The 20,134-nt window shown below is 29.7% G+C and overlaps 2 protein-coding genes across 3 annotated transcripts; both read left to right on the top strand.

Annotated features, from left to right (window-relative positions):
• The first annotated feature begins 1,490 nt into the window (after positions 1 to 1,490).
• CRK58 (cysteine-rich receptor-like protein kinase) lies at positions 1,491 to 5,854 on the top strand. Its single transcript, XM_041011744.1, has 7 exons — positions 1,491 to 2,516; positions 3,911 to 4,045; positions 4,151 to 4,272; positions 4,350 to 4,560; positions 4,722 to 4,959; positions 5,044 to 5,197; positions 5,315 to 5,854. Exons 1-7 carry the CDS (start codon positions 1,682 to 1,684, stop codon positions 5,639 to 5,641), a joined length of 2,022 nt encoding a protein of 673 aa, XP_040867678.1. The 5' UTR covers positions 1,491 to 1,681; the 3' UTR covers positions 5,642 to 5,854.
• Positions 5,855 to 6,199: 345 nt separating this feature from the next.
• On the top strand, positions 6,200 to 12,919 carry CRK57 (cysteine-rich receptor-like protein kinase). 2 transcript variants are annotated; one of them, XM_006602676.3, is made up of 7 exons: positions 6,200 to 7,853; positions 11,059 to 11,190; positions 11,294 to 11,415; positions 11,490 to 11,700; positions 11,852 to 12,089; positions 12,184 to 12,337; positions 12,447 to 12,919. In XM_006602676.3, exons 1-7 carry the CDS (start codon positions 6,290 to 6,292, stop codon positions 12,774 to 12,776), a joined length of 2,751 nt encoding a protein of 916 aa, XP_006602739.1. In that variant the 5' UTR covers positions 6,200 to 6,289; the 3' UTR covers positions 12,777 to 12,919. The 2 variants fall into 2 exon arrangements, with proteins under 2 accessions (XP_006602739.1, XP_040867676.1); XM_041011742.1 differs by having other exon boundaries at positions 6,216 to 7,853; positions 11,490 to 11,550.
• The last annotated feature ends 7,215 nt before the right edge of the window (positions 12,920 to 20,134 follow it).

The raw sequence follows: 20,134 nt of genomic DNA, 5'->3' as shown, positions 1-20,134 counted from the left end.
GGCAAGCAAATCTTTTGCCAGCTTTCCCAACACATTTTCTTTTCCCCCAATAAGAACCTCCTTTGTAAATTGATGATCTCTTTCGTAACCCCTTTGGGCGCTCTGTGAAGAGAGAAGAAGAACAACGGGAAAGATGATAACACAGATTTTAATAAATATATATCCTCCCGCCATAAGATAGAAATTTATGTTCCCATGAGGCTAGCTAGTTTCTTTGAGATCTTGTCCACAACTGGCTTCCATGTTGTTACCCTTTTAAAGTTAGCCCCCCATAGGCATTCCTAGGTACACAAAGGGAATATTCATCACCTGATAATTCAAAATAGAGGCATAACTCTATAGCTCGTCCTCCATAACTCCAGACCCGCCAGTTTGCTTTTGTGGAAATTCACCTTAAGTCCTGCCACCAATTCAAAGCTTCTTAGTAACCCTTTCCAAGTGAGAACATTCCTAACATTAGATTGCCCAAAAAATAGGACATATAAGTTGAGTGAGTTAGCTAGAAATCTATTAGTTTGTTAGTTAATTAGTTATATGTTAGTTAGTTTAGTAGTATATAAAGTGTAGACTATTTAATTTCCATCTTTTTCTTCAATAAGTGACCGAGTATAGTTATTTAACATCAAATGAACATTTTCAGCAGAAAAATATTCTACACTTTATTGAAGAAACGTGAATAAACCTTAACTGAACTGCACCAAACTATTAATAATCCAACTAACAAAACTACACTAAACTGTTTTTTTAAAAGCAGTTCACTACCTCTATACAGCAATGTAAAAATCTACTTAATTCAGTGAATCACTGAACCTTAACCTTTTTGCTAAGATGAGAGAAAGTTGTCAAGGTAGGTGTCTCCCCTTGGTGCGTATAATACTACGATGAGTGGTATTGAATTTATAACTCCTCTTGTTTACAACCGCTTATGGTTTTCCTTATTCATTAAGTAGTCTTTTAATACTATTTTTATGTTTGTAATATATATTCCACTAAAAAGCCACCCTCTGCACCGTCTGGGAATGAAATAGAGTACAGAAGTTCATCTTTTTCTTTGTTTGCTTCTGCTGTGCCTGAGTATTTTTATGTCTCACTGGCATAATTCTGGTTCAATTTTTTTAATATAGAACTGGTTCACTAAACCTATAATAGTTCGGTTGGGTTTTTAATACAAGACTCGCTGAACCTTTAAATATTTCGGTTTAATTCTCTCCTGATCCAAACTATGAGCTGCCCTAGTTTTGACGTTTTCTAACTTTCTTCAAGACACTTTTTTATTTGATTGAAAATGTTGGTTATTAATTAATTTGTTAATTTTTTTTATCAACAGAGGATTTCAAGCTACCATCTCGATCTTCTCCCTCATTTCTATTTTTGCCACTTTCTTCAAAACATGTTCAACACACAATATAATAATCTAAAAAAATTACAAGTATTTTGGGTGGAATCAATGTATGAAGGTAACGAAAGCGAGACATGAGTGTTTGACTCGCTAATGTTTGCACGTTGCCCCTATATCCCTCACTACCATGTTAAATTATGTTGTTGATGGGGAAAAAATTATTATAAGTTTCAATTTCACGGTACCTATATTTTCCATTACAATACGCAAAGTTTGAATAGCAAAAATCCATCTATATAATCCTCCAATAGTATGGTAGTGTTGTAGAACATTCATACAACCATGGCTTCCAATTCCTTCATGCTCGTCTTCCTTTGCGTCCTTGTTACCTTGTTCAACTTTGCAACCACTACTAAAGCACAGAACGTGGACCAGGTTTATTTTGTTTCCCAAAGTTGCAGTGCAAACAAAACCACTGCCAACAGCGCCTACGAAAAGAACCTTAAGACCCTTCTCTCTTCCTTATCTTCCAACGCCACTACAACCTTATTCTACAACAACACAGTCCTCGGCAGCACAAACACTACCTCTGACACAGTGTACGGTCTATTCATGTGCAGGGGTGATATACCCCTTCGCCTCTGCAAAGAATGCGTGGCGAACGCAACCCAGAAACTATCTTCAGATCAAAGCTGTTCTCTTTCGAAACAGGCTGTGATGTGGTACGCTGAATGCATAGTTCGGTATTCCAACGTCGGCTTCTTCTCCACCGTGTCCACATCTCCCGAATATTCTTTGTATAACCCGAACGACATCACCGACAACTCAACAAACAGTTTCATGAACTTCTTGTCCAACACCATTAACCAAACTGCAGAAGCCGCAGCCAATTCTGCTAAAAGGTTCTCAACAAAGGAAGCAAACTTGTCTCAGTCTCAGACCCTTTACTGTCTGGCTCAGTGCACAGAAGACTTGCCACCCCAAAACTGCACAACCTGTCTTGCGCAAGCAATACGTGAGCTTCCAATATGTTGTTATGCAAAACAAGGAGGAAGAGTAGGGTTTCCCAGTTGCAACGTTTGGTATGAACTGTACCCTTTCTACGGCCTCATCACGGATCAGACTCCAAGTCCAACCAGTACTCCTCTTCCTCCTCCTCCATCATCATCATCATCAGGTTTTTCCTGTTATGATCAAATAGTATTTATTTTATTTTTCTTTATTTTTTTTATCATATCATTTATTACATTTTTTTACCTATATATACACCCTAAAAAATGGGGTGTATGTTCAACATTTTCCTATATACAACCATTAAGATTTTTCCAAAAATTTACGAGGATGATTCGAGTGCTTTATTTAATTTTTTATTTTGCACAACTGGAAAAAGATTGAGTACAGATTAAAATTAGAAATAAAAATGAATAGGAAATATATTACTATTATTATTATTATTATTGAACATGACATAGATTATATGTTTTATGGAAAAATAAAATACAATAGAAAATATTTCCATTATTAAAAAGAAACTAGCATTTTAGTATTTTTATTTTTTGTTGGAAAAAAAAATTAGAAGAGAAGATGGATGATGTTCCAGTCCAAGCCAGCTTCCACACATATTTACCTTATGACAAGAAAACAGGTAGGGGTTTGAACCTCCTACCTGTCAGATGCGAGAGCCTATCTCTTCCAACTAGGTACAAATAAATATTTACTTTATATAATCAAGTTTATTAAAAAAAATTAAATATAAAATTATATTATAATTCATTTAATTTAATTTGCAATAGATAAATACTTTTGAACATAAAAATTTAGATTTATGATCAAATATTTATATTGTGATATACATGGTTATTTTTAACCATTGATACTTTCTTTTAAAAATTATTTAAACTTAAATTTAGAAATAAACATAAAAATAATAGATTGAAAGAGACAAGATGTTACGAAAAAATCTAAAACTGATATTGTTGAGAGAAACTCATAAAAACACTTTCATTGACTAATACTCTATTTTTTAAAAAAAAAAACTTTAAAATACTCTCATTTAATATAGTTATTCAAATTTTAGATAGAGGATATTTATTTTATTATATAAAAATAAATAAAACATATGGAACATTTTAAATTGAAGAACAAATATAAAAGTATACAAATAATTAATTAAGATATTTTATTCCTATATTTAATAATTTGATAAGTATGTTAAAATTTTAAAATGTAACTGAATTTAGGCTACTTTAATTTGGCCTTCGTACACAACTACTATGCTATTCTAAGTGTTACCATATTTTATTAGGTACTTTGGAATCAAATGTGTCAACATTTTTAATGGTGGCTTTTGCTACTTCTAGATTTTGGTGTATTTGGATTGTGTAGCTTTTGTGCTACAAGATCATTCATTTGTATAAAATTTTCTGTCATTATTTTTTTGCACGCCTTATGCTTTAAATCGTGATCATTTTTCACCAATAATATTTTGAAATTAAAGAAAAATGAGTCATTTCTCTTCTAGTTATCAATTCATGACCTAATGACACTTTTTTTTTTAATTTTTTAATGTAGGGAAAGGTCAACCACGGAATATTATTTTGATCCTTACCTCCAGCATTACTCTACCAGGGATACTTTTCACCTTTTACTATTATTTCATACGCAGAAAAGCAAAAAAGAATAACAAAACTATTCTTAGGAAAAATTGTAAGTATGGTAAAAACAAAGAGGCAAATTTAATACTAACTTTTGTATTAGAAAACATAAAAAAGTTTACAAACTTAATTTAACAATTGAAGTATTTTTGTTTAGTTGGGCATGAAACTTCCACCATAGAGTCATTGCAATTCAACTTAGCAATAATTGAAACAGCAACAAACAACTTTTCACACGAGAACAAGATTGGTAAAGGTGGATTTGGAGAAGTTTATAAGGTATAAGAAAAGATGTTAAGCTTAATTTCTTATATGTTCCTATTTTGTGTCATAATAATAATCATCAACATTTTTAGGGCATTCTTATTGACGGAAGACCTATAGCTATAAAGAGGCTCTCAAGAAATTCTAAGCAAGGTGTAGAAGAGTTCAAAAATGAAGTTCTATTAATAGCCAAGCTGCAACATAGAAATCTAGTGACATTCATAGGATTTTCTCTTGACCAACAAGAGAAAATACTAATCTATGAATACGTGCCAAACAAGAGTCTAGACTTCTTCTTATTTGGTTTGATGTTTACTTACCTCTCTTTATTAGTTTTTTGAAGTTTAACATTCATGCATTATGCATTTAAGATATTTAATATATTATATCTTAAACCAATTAAGTGATTGATTACAAAACATATGCATTGATTTATTTTCTCATGTAATGAATATTTTTTGTAGATACTAAACTGGAAAATGTTTTGAGCTGGTCTAAGCGTTACAAAATCATAAGAGGAATTGCTCAAGGAATTCAATATTTACACGAACATTCTCGACTTAAAGTTATACATCGTGATCTTAAACCCAGTAATGTATTGTTAGATGAAAATATGAATCCAAAAATTTCAGATTTTGGCCTTGCTAGAATTGTTGAAATAGATAAAGAGAAAGGTAGTACAAAAAGAATAATTGGAACATAGTAAGTTTTAAGTACTTATTCCTACACTTCTCTTCCTTAACATCATATGTTTAAGCTTATTTATTATTTCCCCTGATTTTGCAGTGGCTATATGTCTCCAGAGTATTGTATGTTTGGACATTTTTCTGAGAAATCAGATGTTTACAGTTTTGGAGTTATGGTTCTTGAGATTATTAGTGGGAGAAAAAACATAGATTCATATGAATCACACCAAGTAAATGATGGTCTTCGAAATTTTGTGAGTGCAATAATCTTGCGGTATTTTCATTTTATTATTACTCATGCTTAACGTCCAATGAAATCAATCCAAAGTAAGAAAGTATAATGATTTGGCCAAGCTGACAAATTGTTACAGGTTTGGAGACATTGGATGGATGAAACACCATTGAACATATTGGACCCCAAATTAAAAGAAAATTATTCTAACATTGAAGTCATCAGATGCATTCAAATTGGTTTATTATGTATTCAGGATTACTCGGAGGATAGACCTACAATGATGACAATTGCTTCATATCTTAGTAGTCACTCAGTTGAATTGCCTTCCCCTCGAGAACCAAAATTTTTCTTGTACCATAGAATAGATCCAATTGCTGCACATGCAAGTTCCAGGCAATTGGCCAATAATTCCCTACCATCCTCTATCAATGAAATATCTATAAGTAAATTCTATCCTCGATAAATTTAACTCTGTATATCATTATCTAGTCATTATAATGTTTATAATGTGTTATAAAATCTTATTTAGCACTTAATTATGTCATCATAGTGGTCAAATTGTGAAGTATGGTCAATTCAGGCATTCAGGGGATAACATTGTGCCTTTAGTAATATGGCTTCAATTCATATATTAGAACTTTATATATACGTTGATCTACGACCTCTCTTATCCTAAGGTTATGTTATCTTGTTTAAGCAATAAATTTCATTTTGCTCAGAAAAAAGAAAGTACAAATATAAATTACCCATAAAAAAAAATGCCAAAGGGTTTTGGGTCCGAATTACAACTGCAAATGTCGGCAATTTCCCGTAACATTCAAATTGCGACCAAATTGGAGCCACTTGTTTTGACATTTTCTAACTTTTTTTTTTTGTTGGGTAGATTCTTCTAACTTTCCTTTGAGATTACTTCCACACGTACGTAATATAATTAATAATCTAATGAAAATTATAAGAATTTTCAGTAGAATGAATATGGGGCAAGACCATATTAATGAGCGAGACACGAGTACCCTGCCTTGACTTGCTTTGCCCTATTCCTCACTGCCATGTTAAATAAACTCCACCCTATATTTTGTTTTCCATTATAACACAAAAGGAAATTCCGGACATGCATAACCATCATGATATGATAATGTTAATGTGGAGCATTAACAGAATAACCATGCCTTGGAAATCCTTCAAGCTTATCTTTCTTTGTATCTTTGTTTGCTTCTTCTTCAATTTTGCAACTACTACTAAAGCACAGGACGCCGACCCTCTTATTATTGGCCAAATTTGCAGCGCAAACAGAACCACTGCCAACAGCGCTTATGAAAAGAACCTCAACACCCTCCTGTCTTCCTTATCTTCCAACGCCAACGCAACCTTATTCTACAACAACACAGTCCTCGGCAGCACAAACTCCTCCGACACCGTGTACGGTCTGTTCATGTGCAGGGGTGATGTACCCTCTCAGCTCTGCGCACGCTGCGTGGTAAACGCAACCGAGAGATTATCTTCAGACCCAGAGTGTTCCCTGTCCATAAAGGGTGTGATTTGGTACGACGAGTGCATGGTTCGGTATTCCAACGTCACTTTCTTCTCCACCGTGGACACAAGACCCTCTTACTATATGTGGAACCTGGCAAATATCTCCTCCAACCCAGAAAACTTCAATAATTTGTTGGCCAGCACCTTTAGGAAAACTGCAGAAGAAGCAGCAAATTCTGGTAACAGGTACTCCACAAAGCAAGCAAACTTATCAGAATTTCAGACCCTTTACTGTCTGGCTCAGTGCACACAAGATCTTTCACCCCAACACTGCAGAGACTGTCTTGATTCAGCAGAGTCCAAAATCCAAATATGCTGCGATGGAAAGCAAGGAGGAAGAGTTTTCTTTCCGAGTTGTAACATTAGGTATCAACTGTACCCTTTCTACCGCAACCTCACGTATGAGGCATCAGAAGCACTGGTTCCTGAAACGAAATATCCAGAAAGAGACTCAGAATATTCAGAAGATCCTGGCTATATTTACCACAACTGCTCAACAAACCAAAACGTGAATGATACTGCTTTCCAATCAGACCGCAAGACCCTCTTCTCTGACTTGTCTTCCAACGCCACCAGTGGCGACAGATACTCGGTAAAAGCCGGAACACTGCGAGGCCTTTTCCGGTGTCGCGGCGACCTTTCTCGTTACCTTTGTGGACAATGCGTCCAAAACGCGACGGAGAAAATCCTCTCCGAGTGTGGTTGGGCTACGGACGTTACAATTTGGTACAATCACTGCTGGCTTCGCTATTCGAATCGGTCCTTCACCATGGAAACAAGTCCTAGCTATCAGAAATGGAATGCCAGCAACACCAATTCGGTGCCATTCTCTGAAGCCTTGACATTCATATCCACTAGATTATCTGTTGTTGCTAGCGAAACAGGGGACACTAGTAACAAATATCAAACCGTACCATTGAAATTGAATGATCGTCAATGGCTGTATATTCTTGCTCAATGCACCTTGGATATATCTAACGAAGATTGCAGCGCGTGCCTAAATGATATGATTGGAGTAATTCCATGGGCTCGTTTGGGAAGCGTAGGTGGACGAATGTTGTATCCTAGCTGTATTCTCCGCTTTGAATTGTTCCAGTTTTACAACCTCTCGCCTACGACACCAACTAATACTTCACCTTCAGGTTTTCATATTTTTAAGTATATGCATCCATTTAAAATCTGTATATATATTTTGCATGCCAACTTAAATATGCATATGTTTAAAGAGAAAATAGGTTACATATTTACTATAATATTACACACTCAATCACAACTTATTATAAATAATAAATTTATTAACTTTTATGATATCATATCAATGATAATTGTTCACATGTTAGGTGATTATTGGAAAACATGACTATAAGTGACATGATTGTCCTACACCATATAAAGATTTCTCCCATGTTACATATGATCAAGTAAACATGGTAGGCTGAGTTGGACTATATTCGGTATGTTATTTTGAGTAGTTGTTAGTAATTTTTAAAACACTATTCAATAAACAAATATTTCCAGTAGTTGTTAGTAATTTTTAAAACACTACTTTAGTTATTAACTCATTTCAATTAGTTTTTAATTTTTTTATTAGTTGAAAAACTTATAAGCAAATATTTTTAATAGTTTTTAACATTTTTTAAACACTAATTTCTAAATTTTAATTTTTTATATTTTATTTATTTTTCTATCCTTAAAATATTTATTAAAATTTTATTATATTTTTAAATAAAACATGAATTTATTATTTAGTTTATTATTTTCACTCATTCCTCTTATACCATTTTTTTATATTGCACTATTTTATTTTAATCATTGTACTTTTTATAATATTTAGTTTATTATTTTAACATTATACTTTATGAAATTAATGATGATAAATATTAGATTTATTTTAATTTAAATTTTTAATATTTTATATAAAATTTAGTTTATTATTTTCACTCATTTCTCTTATACATTTTTTAGATTGCACTATTTTATTTTAACCATTGTATTTTTTATAATATTTAATTTATTATATTAACATTATACTTCATTAATTGATGATGATAAAAATTAAATTTATATTATATGAATTATTTTAACTATTAAGCTAATTAAGATAATAAAGTTATCTTGTAGTGTTTTTTTACTTTATATTATTTTCAACTTGATTAAATGTATTTTAATATAAAACATAAGATTAATGGTAAAATATATAATAATATAAAAAATGTTATGATTGAAACTAAAAGTATAAGAAAAATAATTTATCTATAAATAAAAATTCCAATATTTTAAAATTAATTAAAATAATTAAATTATAATACATCAAAATATATTTTTGTATATAAAATAAAATTAAAATTTATATAAAATTATCATATAAATATGTGTATTATTTTTTGTCATTTACATTATTCAATTAATTTAAAAGATAATTTTATCGAATAATTATAATCTAATAAACTAGCTTTATTGTTTCTAGGTACTTGCTTCCTATGTTAAATACCAACTAGTTTTTCAACTTTCTTTTCAATTAATTTTAGAGATCAAACATAGTCTTGAAGTAGCATTGTTGAAAAAGGTTAGTTTCCAGGTTCTATCTTCTTATATTTTATTTCATTTTTATTCTTCATATATTTATTAAATTTGTTAATTACCTTTTTTTAAATAAAATACAATTTTGTTTTTTTTTTATTTTTATTTTTTTCACTCATTCCTCATACACTTTTTTTATATTACACTATTTATTTTAAGCATTGTATTATTGATAATATTTATTATTTGAATATTATACTTCACCAAATATGCCCATTTGTGTCTTTTTACTGATTTTTTAGCTTACATATATATATATATATATATATATATATATATATATATATATATATATATATATATATATATATATATATATATATATTATCAAATATAGTCTTATGATTCGATAAGTTAATTTTTTAACTATCAAGTTTTAGCTTTTAGCTATCACTTAATCTTTTAGCTTTTAATTATCTTTTCAGTTGGTTTTGTAACAAAATCAAAGAATTTTTTATTAGATGCTTTTATTTTTTTTAAAATAAAATTATAAATTAATCAAAAGAATTATAAATTTAGTTAGTTTTGTCTAACATGGTGAAATAATTTTTCTATCAGATACTTTTATTTCTGTTAAAATAAAATTATAAATTAATCAAAAGAATTATAAATTAACTGAAATGAAACATACTTTTTATTTAGTCTTGCAAGGATCCATGTATTGTACTTAAGATAATTAGATATTCATGGATATTTTTTATATATGAAAAATAGTACATTTAATATGCATAGCAAGTTTGTTTCAAGTTGTCTACAAAAATTAGACGTGTAGAAAACTGGTCAATAGTTAAACCAGTGATAAACTTGTGGCTTTTCAATTCAAATAACTTTTTTTATTTTATTTTGATACGAAAGTATTATTATTTTCTTTGGACTCTAATATGTAGATTGTATTAATAGTATTCACACCCAACGTCCTAAGGGAACTGTCTAAGAGATATTTGATTTTTCATAAACTAAAATTGCATAAATGAAAATTAATTAATTTAATTGGATTTTAATAGATTTAATGGTGGTAGTAGTGTGTGTGGTTAATGGAGGGGATACAACTTTGCTTATAGGAATGAGATAGTCTCCTGAGAGGGATGGATAGTATGCTAAATGGACTTTTCTAATAGGTATTTTTGGAATTAAAAATATAAGATTTAAATATATTTTTATTCCTAAACTTTTTTTGGATTTTTTTTGTCAATGATAAATTTTTTGTTGACTTTTTTGTCCTTGAAAAAAAATATTTTGCATTTTATCCATGTCATTATATTGGCTTTGTTAACCTAACATGTCACCTTCAAATGGTAAACATTTTGACCATTATTTTGTTTTTTTGAGAAAAAAAGTCAAGAAAAAAAATACTAGAGACCAAATGAAAAATTAAAAAAATGGAGACCAAAAATATATTTAAGAAAATAAAAAGAAATGGTGTATTTAAAAAATAGGTGGTGCAAAAAACAAATCCCTAAAATATTGATGTTTGGCCTTCTTTGAGGACTACTCTATATGTGATAACGTTTTTATAAGGGTATATTGTTATCATATGTGATAACATTTTATTGTTGGCTTTTAAGTTTTAGTGTACTTAGGTCATGTAGCATTTGTGCTATAGAATTATTGATTTGTATCAAAATTTCAAGGTTTAATTTTGGGCACACATTGTGCTTCAAATCAAAGTCATTTTTTCACCGATAATATTTTTGTTTTAATAAAAAATGCTTCTTTTCTTGTTATGAGTTCACCATGACCTAATGACATGTGTTTTTTTTAATGCAGGAAATAACTCACGAACTATTATCATTATCCTTATCCCCACCTTCATTGTATTGGGAATACTTTCTACCCTTTGTTTCTATCTGATAACAAGAAAGGCGAGAAAGAATAATAAGATTATTCTCAGAGAAAATTGTAAGTATATTAGAAAAAGAACGAAATTTTAATACTAACTTTTAAATTATAAATCTTAAAAAAGTTTACAAACTTATTGTAATGATTGAAATATTTTATTTAGTTGGACAGGAAAGTTCAACTATTGAGTCATTACAATTCAATTTTGCAACAATCGAAGCTGCAACAAACAACTTTTCACACGAGAACAAGATTGGTAGAGGTGGATTTGGAGAAGTTTATAAGGTAGAAGAAAACATGTTAAATCTTCTTTCTTATATGCTCCTATTTTTAACACAAATTATTGTCTAAATTTTTAGGGAATTCTTATTGATGGAAGACCTATAGCTGTAAAGAGACTCTCAAGAAATTCTAAGCAAGGTGTTGAGGAGTTCAAAAATGAAGTTCTATTGATAGCCAAGCTTCAACATAGAAATCTAGTAGCCTTCATAGGATTTTGTCTTGATGAGCAAGAGAAGATACTTATTTATGAATATGTTCCAAACAAAAGTCTTGATTACTTCTTATTTGGTTTGATTCCGTTGACTTCTCTTTAAGTAGTATTTTAAAGTCTAGTATTCATGCATTATGTTTTAATGATATTATATCTTAAACCAATTCAAGTGATTGATTACAAAACATGCATCGCTTAATTTTCTCACATAATGAATATTTGTTACAGATACTAAACTAGAAAAGGTTTTGAGTTGGTCTGATCGTCACAAAATCATAGGAGGAATTGCTCGAGGAATTTTATATTTACATGAACATTCTAGACTTAAAGTTATACATCGTGATCTTAAACCTAGCAATGTATTGTTGGACGAAAATATGAATCCAAAAATTTCAGATTTTGGTCTTGCTAGAATTGTTGAAATAGATCAACAGGAAGGAAGTACAAATAGAATTATTGGAACATAGTAAGTTTTCAATACTCATTCCTATGATTTTCATCCCTTGTAAGATATATTTAAGCTTATTTGTCACTTTTTCGGTTTTCCCATAATTTTGCAGTGGCTATATGTCTCCAGAGTATGCTATGTTTGGACAATTTTCAGACAAATCAGATGTTTATAGCTTTGGAGTTATGATTCTCGAGATTATTAGTGGAAAAAAGAATATAGGCTCCTACGAACCACATCGTGTTGCTGATGGTCTTCTAAATTTTGTGAGTGCAATAATCTTGGAATTTTTTATTACTTATGCTTAATGTACAATAAAATCAATATAAAAGTAGGAAAATATAATGATTTGGCCAAATTTACAAATTGTTACAGGTTTGGAGACATTGGAAGGATGAAACACCATTGAACACATTGGACCCCAAATTAAGAGATAATTATTCTAACATTGAAGTCATCAAATGCATTCGAATTGGTTTATTATGTGTTCAAGAAAATCCGGATGCTAGACCTACAATGTTGACAATTGTCTCATATCTCAGTAGTCACTCAATAGAGTTGCCATCTCCACAAGAGCCAACATTTTTCTTATACCATAGAATGGATCCAACTGTTGCACATGAATCAAGTTCGAGGCAATCTACCAATAATTCCATACCATCATCTATAAATGAAATGTCTATAAGTAAATTTTATCCTCGATAGTTTATTTTTTAATATCATTATTTAATCATGTTTTAATATATTATAAAATATTATTGGACACTTAATTATGATGTAGAGGTCAAATTATGAAGTATATAAATGTGTTTTGAGTTTTCTCAAATTGTGTAAATCTTTTTCTACTATGTTCCCTTACTACTTGTGTGGCTTTAAGTTTCAGATCTTTTTATGTTGACCTATGGCATGTATTATGCTAAGGTTAAGTTCTCTTATTTAAGTAATAAAATTCATGTTGTTTATCAAAAAAGAAAGTACAAATATAAAATACCTATAAAAAAATGAAGTATGCTTTATTTCAAATTTCAATATGTTTTACATTAGATATTTGTGAATGACTCTTGAATCACTTGCTAAGCAAAGAAATTTGGATTTCAAAATAAGAATACATTATTGTGATGTAGTACCTACTATGAATATATTCAATGCTTAATTGTAATTTTGGTCCTTTTACTATAATTACTTTTTATTTGTTATTTTAATTTCATTTTTTTATTGTGATTTTTTGGTCCTTTAACTATTTTAGTTGTGCAACTTTGGTCCATATGTTAACTAGACATCTAATAATTAATGGAGATTTTGACGTGATAGTGTAACTAATATGCTAACATAGATGTGCAATAGGATGTGATATTAGCATTTTTGTTAAATATTAAATGATAAATTAATAGATTGATGACTAAATTTGTACAATTAAAATAGTGAGACAATGAAATTTAAAAAATAAATAAAAATAGGATGACCAAATTCAAAAAATGATGATGGTATAAAAAATTAAAACTAAAATTAACATTGTATTAATTTTTAATTAGTATTATTGACAAATCTAACTCTTATTATGGTATCGTATGAATCTCTTATGTTTTATTTGGTTTGGTTGTGAAGAAAGAAATAAATAAATTAGATGAAAATAAATATTATAAATTAAAAAAAGAAAAATAGAGTAAAAATAAAGTTGAAAGTTGAGTTGTTGGGATAAAAAGAAATAAATGTCAAAATAAAGTGAAAATAAAATAATAAACATTGAAAAATACTCTTATACCCTTATTAATTGTAGTAGGTTAAGCTTATTTTTAAAACAAATCCAACAAGTTTAGAGTTTGACTTTGTAATTTTTTGCGGTTAAAAATTGCAAAAAAATGATTTTTTTACTTATTAAACATTATTGTAAAGTAATATTATTAATGGGTTTTAACCATCATATAATTAATCACTACAAAATATAATAAAATATTTAAAAATTAATGCCACAACATCAGTTAACAATTGACGATGAAAACTAAAAATATTAATGAGATAAAAGTTCAGGGACTAAAATTAGTTAAATTTTTTTTTGACAAAATCTAAAAAATCAATAAAAAAATTTAAGAACTAAATAAATAAAACATCAATCCTATTCTCATGCTTCAATGAGCAAACACAGTTAATCATATGGTGAATTTGTTAGCTGGAGCTTATAATAAATACAAGGTGGGGGTCTTTTGAGCTGATCATGTTTTGACAAGGATTTTGACATAAGGGTTTCATAAAATCAAGTTTTTGCATAACGGTTTGTAACCACAATATGTTGATGTATAATGTCAAGGGTTTTGCAGTCCGCATTGCAACTACAAATAAAATGTGGGCAATTTCCCGTAACATTGAAATTGCGACCAAACCACACAGTCCACAGCCAGTTTTTTTGACATTTTCTAACTTTCTTTGAGACTACTTCCACACGTAATATAATTAATAATCTCTTGACTTTTTTTATAAGATTTTTCAGGGGAATCCTTCTAGATGATGATCACGAGTGTTTAACTCGCGCCTTCTTCGTAGAATTACTTGGTTTGGAATTTTAAATTTTTAAGAAATTTAAAATATTTAAAATTTGAATTGCTCTGATTTTAATTTTCTTTCTTTTTCAAATGTTTTATTTTGATAAATTAATTCAATTTTTTTTAATTCTAATTCTTTGTTAAGAAAATTCAATTTTTTTCATATATAAAATTTCAATTTTACATTGATGAAATTTTAATACTAAACTATATAAAAAAAACAAACACAATCTAATTTTAAAATATTAATTAAAAAATATTTTTCAATTTTTAATTATTTAAAAATATAAAATATTGATAATTTTAACTAGGGTTGTTTTGTTTGACCATAACCACTGATTTTTTTTAAACCAACATCAATCAAGGTTATTTTTTCGGTCGACATTAAATATGATTTTTTTTTGTCAAAGTATGTCGTGAATATTTGTCAATTGACTTCATTCGGGACCATTTTTTGGCTAACATTGGTTGAGTATATTTTTCAGTTGATGTTGGCTAGGTTTTGTTTTTACCAACGTTGGCTAAGGTTTGTTTGGCCGTCACTGGCTAGGGTATTTTTGAACAACATTGACCAAGATTATTTTTAGCCAATGTCGGCCTAAAAAATCCTAACAGGCATTGACAAAAAAATCTACCCAATATAGACTAAAAAATAGTTTGATCGATGCCGACCAATGGAACCTATCCGATGTCGGTCGAAAAAAATCATTGGTCAACGTTGACTGAAAAATCCCTAGTCGAAGTTGACTAAAAAATAGCCCTAATCAATGTCGAACAAAAAATCTTGTCCAACATCGGCTATAAAATAGTCTTGGCTGATGTTGACTAAAAAATAGCTCTGACTGATGTCGACCGAAAAAACTTTAGTGGATGTCGACTGTAAAAACTTAGTCGATGTCGACTAAAAATAATCATACTCAATGTCGGTAAAAAAAATACCTAGTTGGTGTTAGCGGAAAAAACCTTAGCCGACATCAACAAAAAAACCTAGCTAATGTGGTTAAGAAATAGTTTTGGCTGATGTCAGCCAAAAAACCCTAGTCGACGTCAGCAAAAAAATCCTAACCGATGTCGGCTAAGAAAATCTAGTTGACATCAGCCAAAACACTCTAGCTAACATTGACTGAAAAATAACCCTAGCCGATATTGGCTAAAAAATAACTTTAGCTGATGTTGGCTGAAAAAACTTAGTTGATGTCGGTTGAAAAATCTTAGCAGGTGTCTACTCAAAAGTTAGTCATGATCGATATTAGTAGAAAAAATCTAGCTAGCGTCGGCCAAAAAAATCATTGGTCAACATCAACTGAAAAAAACTGGATGACAACGGCAAAAAAAATCATTGGCTGACGTCAGCAAAAAATTCCCATGACTGACGTTAGTGAGAAAATAACCTTGATCAACATCATCTAAAAAAATCTTAGCCGATATCAACAAAAAATAGCTTTGATTGACATCATACAAAAAACTTATGACCGAAAAAACTTCGACCAACATTAGTGAAAAATAACTTATGTCGATGTCGGCCGTAAAAACTTTGATCACTCATAATTGCGAGTGTTGAGCGAGAAAGAATCGCGAGCAAAAGACGTGAATTAGTGTGAGCATCTATGAAAAAAGAATTTCAAATTCTTATTTTTTTTAGAGAATTTGAAATCTCATTATTTTAATGAATCAAAATAATTCATAAAAATATCAAAAATTAAATTTCTTTTCAAATATTCTATCCAAACAAATTATTTTATCATAAATAATTTTAAATTCATTTAAAAAAATGAATTTTCCTACTGAATTGCTCCATATAAACAGACAAAGACAAAGAATTTTTCGAAATTAATTAGAAGTTTCAACTTCCCCTATATTTAACAGAACTATGCCTTCAAATAATTCCTTGACGAAGCTCTCTTCCTTTATATCCTTCTTACCTTCTTCAATTTCGCAACTACTAAAGCACAGAACATCCACCCTGGTTTTCTAGACCAACTCCGCTTTGGATTTGGAAACCAATCCACGGCCAATAGGGCCTATGAAACAGGCTTCAGGACCCTCCTCTCTTGGTTATCTTCCCACACAGTGCATGGAATGTTCATGTGTAGGGGCGATGTACCCTCTCAGCTCTGCACACAATGCTTGGCAAACGCAACAAACACAATATATCCTCACATCCAGATTGTTCCTTGTCCATTCAGGTTGGGGTGTTCGTGACCATGATCTTAACTAATAAATAATTAAATTATAAGTGAATATAATAACTATAGTCTTAATTAATTTTGTATAACTAATTATAATATAGCATAACTAATTAAGCTTTTAAAAAACCCTTTATGGATATAACCAATTATATCCAAAACTAGTTATATAACCTGGATGGATAAAACAAGTTATTTAAAATAACTATTTCTAAGAAATAGGCTATAATTTTATAACTATAATTACTTTTTAAATAAAAAAAAATATTTAAAAGAGGAGTGTTAATAATATACTTTTGAAAACATTCTTTCTATTAGTTAAGAGAATTAATAAATACTACTCATTTCATCTCTAATTATAAAACATATTTCAAAAATCTGTTTGTTATTTTTTATAAGATCTTTTTTAATTCTTAGATGGATTAATTTTTTTTATATCCTTACTTAATTATTCTCTCTCCAAACATTAATAATAAATAATTAAGTGAATAGAGAGTTAAGAAAAAGATAATTTTAAAATGACACAAGTAATTGATAATGTAATAGATTAACTATTTAATTTGTTCAAATGGAATATGAATTATTTGAAGAATTCTTATAATAGGGATGAAGGGAGTATGTAGAGCCTAATCAATTGTGTGATTTTCAATAAATTTTAATCAAATAAAAAATAATATATTCAAAAGAGTATGTTGGAGAAGGTAATTTTAGCATTTTTTTTATTTGAAATAATCATTTTTTTATAAAACTGGTCATAGTTTTATAACTAGTTATTGTTATGATTTTTTTTAACTGATTTTTTTAGCAGCCTGCATGAAGGGTGTGATTTGGTACGAAGAGACACGGTTCGGTATTCCAAAGTTGGTTCACATTGGAGCACGCTAGACATCTCCTACAATCAATTGCAAGAAAGCTTCATGAGTTTGTTGTACAACACCATGAATCACACTGCAGATGAAGCAGCCATTTCGGGTAATATTAGGGTATGAATTGTACCCTTTCTTCAGCATCACCAGTGAGGCACAACAAGGCTAGGACTCGTTGCTGAGACAAAATACTCACGCAAATTAGGAATATTCAGAAGATCTTAGCTATGTTGTACCCTTTGTGGACAATGCGTCCCAAAGGCAACGGAGAAAGTAGTTTGTTAGAAATAAGTTACATATACAAATTAATTTAACATAAATTTAGCGACCGAATTTGTCTCAGATATTTTTTATATTTCGGTCGCTGAGTCAGCCCAAAGCAAAAGAAAAAATGGTCGCTAAAAGTTTAGGGATGACCAATTTTTCTCACTTAGCGATCATTGGTGGCTCATTCACAATTTTTTAGTAGTAGTTTATATAAATAAAGCACCTACACACTTCCATTGCATCTTTTTATTATTTTCAATGGTACTCTTCTCTAGTTTAAACTCTGTGAAGTTTAATCTTATCAAGTAGAGTAACTTGTATCTCATCGTGTAATCCTATGATGCTTTTATAAAAACATAATTGATTTTGATAATCCTTTATCACATTTTGATATATAACTGATTAACAAACCTTGATAACTGATTCTCATATTTTGAAAATAGATTATTTTAATTAAACATTATTTTTTATTTCTCTATCTTTATTTTTCTTAAACCAAACAATTCTATTTTTCTTCATTTCACTCTATTTCTCTTTTCTCTAACTCCAATTCGCCTTATTTTTAACCTTTTTTTTCCTTCCTACTAAACACACCATTCATATGTGTTCTTTTCTTTTATTATTTCATGTAAAACATTCAAAGACTCTTAAGTCTTAATTTACATATTTTAAATATTCGCATATTTAAAGTATTATTAATTATTCACCAAAAAAGTATTAATTAGTATCGATATTTATTTGTGATTATCAATATAACTACAAACGATTATTTTTTCCTTTATATTTAATTTTGATTTCCTTATTTCTAAATTACATGATGATAAATAATTGAGAGAGAAAGTTGATATTTGAGAAAGTTCTTACCAAGAAAAATATTTCTGTAGTGATTAAAGGATATGAAAAAAATGAAGTAATGATAATATGATTTCATTGTACAATTTGAACAGTAAAATAATATTTCCATCAAAAGGATGTTTTTGGAATAATTTTTGTTGCAACATATGAGGGTGAAAGTAGAAATTGAGAGAATGCGAATAGCAATTCCCATATAACAACTTGTTTTTTAAACACAAAGGGGCTAAGAGCACGACACACTAAAAACCACGTCTAAAAGTCCAAACCACTAAAAAAAACACGTCTTAAATTCAACCCAAATGGAAACAAGAGGTAGGAAACAAGCAAGCAATTGAGCAAAAAGGAATGTAACTTATTTTCACATTAAGAGAAAATAAAACCTTATGTAGTGCAAGGAAGAAGAGCTTTTGCAAATATGAAAGCTACCTTAGATGAAGGATTAAATTCATATATTAGACCAAAGAAAAAAAAACAATTAAATTTCTTAAATTTGCAAGGCCCGTTAGAAAAGAAACTAAGAAAGGGTTCATGCATGGACCCTTCGAAATAGAAAACCTGTAGACATGTTTTCGGTTTAATCATTGTAATAAGGAAGTTGTTCTTGTATTTTGATATAGTAATAAAATGAAATTGTATTGTAATAGTATTCAAATAATATGTACCATGAAATGGTTACTGCCATAATAATAAATAAGCAAACATTGAATAACATTAATTAATTGTGCCATCTGACAAGATAATATAAGTAGATCGACTAAGTGCAAAAACTAGTACAATAAATAAACTAAAATTGTGTATGTTACGTGCATAAATCATGATATACACAGTGGTTTAACTCCAAGGGCTGATCAAGTGATATAGGATCTTGTATCTGACAAGATATAAAGTTTATTCGAATTTTCACCCATTTCCTTAAAGTAAGATAAATGTAAATATATGTGTCTAAGTGTAAAACATTGGTACATTAGTCTTTAAAAGCTTTTTCGTGTGGAGATTACTGCTGAATAGACTCCCCACCAAAGACTTATGTTTGTGGAGTTATTTGGTCTGCTGTGATGTATTATTGTGTGGGGAACTCGCGCAATAATCTGGTTTTTAATCAACAGACAGTGGATCTATGAAGCTGGTGAATGAAATTACGAAATTACGGTTGTGAGATGCTATATTTAAAACCATGCATAGAGACTTGGGGGGGTGCAAATTCGAATCATTGGTGGCAGAAACAGTGAAGATTTATGGAAATTTGATGGAGATTACCAAGATAAGAGCATGGAAAGGATCAACCTTAATGAGAGGATTGGTGGGGCAATTATTTTGTTACGTATTCAGTGCAACTTTGGTATTCAACAAAC

The sequence above is a fragment of the Glycine max genome, chromosome 18, assembly GCF_000004515.6.
Source record: "Glycine max cultivar Williams 82 chromosome 18, Glycine_max_v4.0, whole genome shotgun sequence".
Classification (NCBI taxonomy): Eukaryota; Viridiplantae; Streptophyta; class Magnoliopsida; order Fabales; family Fabaceae; genus Glycine; species Glycine max.
This window is presented reverse-complemented; position numbering and strand designations above follow the sequence as displayed.

Excerpts from the sequence above, each read along its gene's own strand:
- CRK57 (XM_006602676.3), top strand. The coding sequence starts at position 6,290 with ATGCATAACCATCATGATATGATAATGTTAATGTGGAGCATTAACAGA. Across the intron at positions 11,701-11,851 it reads TCTTGATTACTTCTTATTTG|ATACTAAACTAGAAAAGGTT; the intron begins GTTTGATTCCGT and ends TATTTGTTACAG. Across the intron at positions 12,338-12,446 it reads CTGATGGTCTTCTAAATTTT|GTTTGGAGACATTGGAAGGA; the intron begins GTGAGTGCAATA and ends AAATTGTTACAG.
- CRK58 (XM_041011744.1), top strand. The coding sequence starts at position 1,682 with ATGGCTTCCAATTCCTTCATGCTCGTCTTCCTTTGCGTCCTTGTTACC. Across the intron at positions 2,517-3,910 it reads TCCATCATCATCATCATCAG|GGAAAGGTCAACCACGGAAT; the intron begins GTTTTTCCTGTT and ends TTTTTAATGTAG. Across the intron at positions 4,960-5,043 it reads AAAAGAATAATTGGAACATA|TGGCTATATGTCTCCAGAGT; the intron begins GTAAGTTTTAAG and ends CTGATTTTGCAG.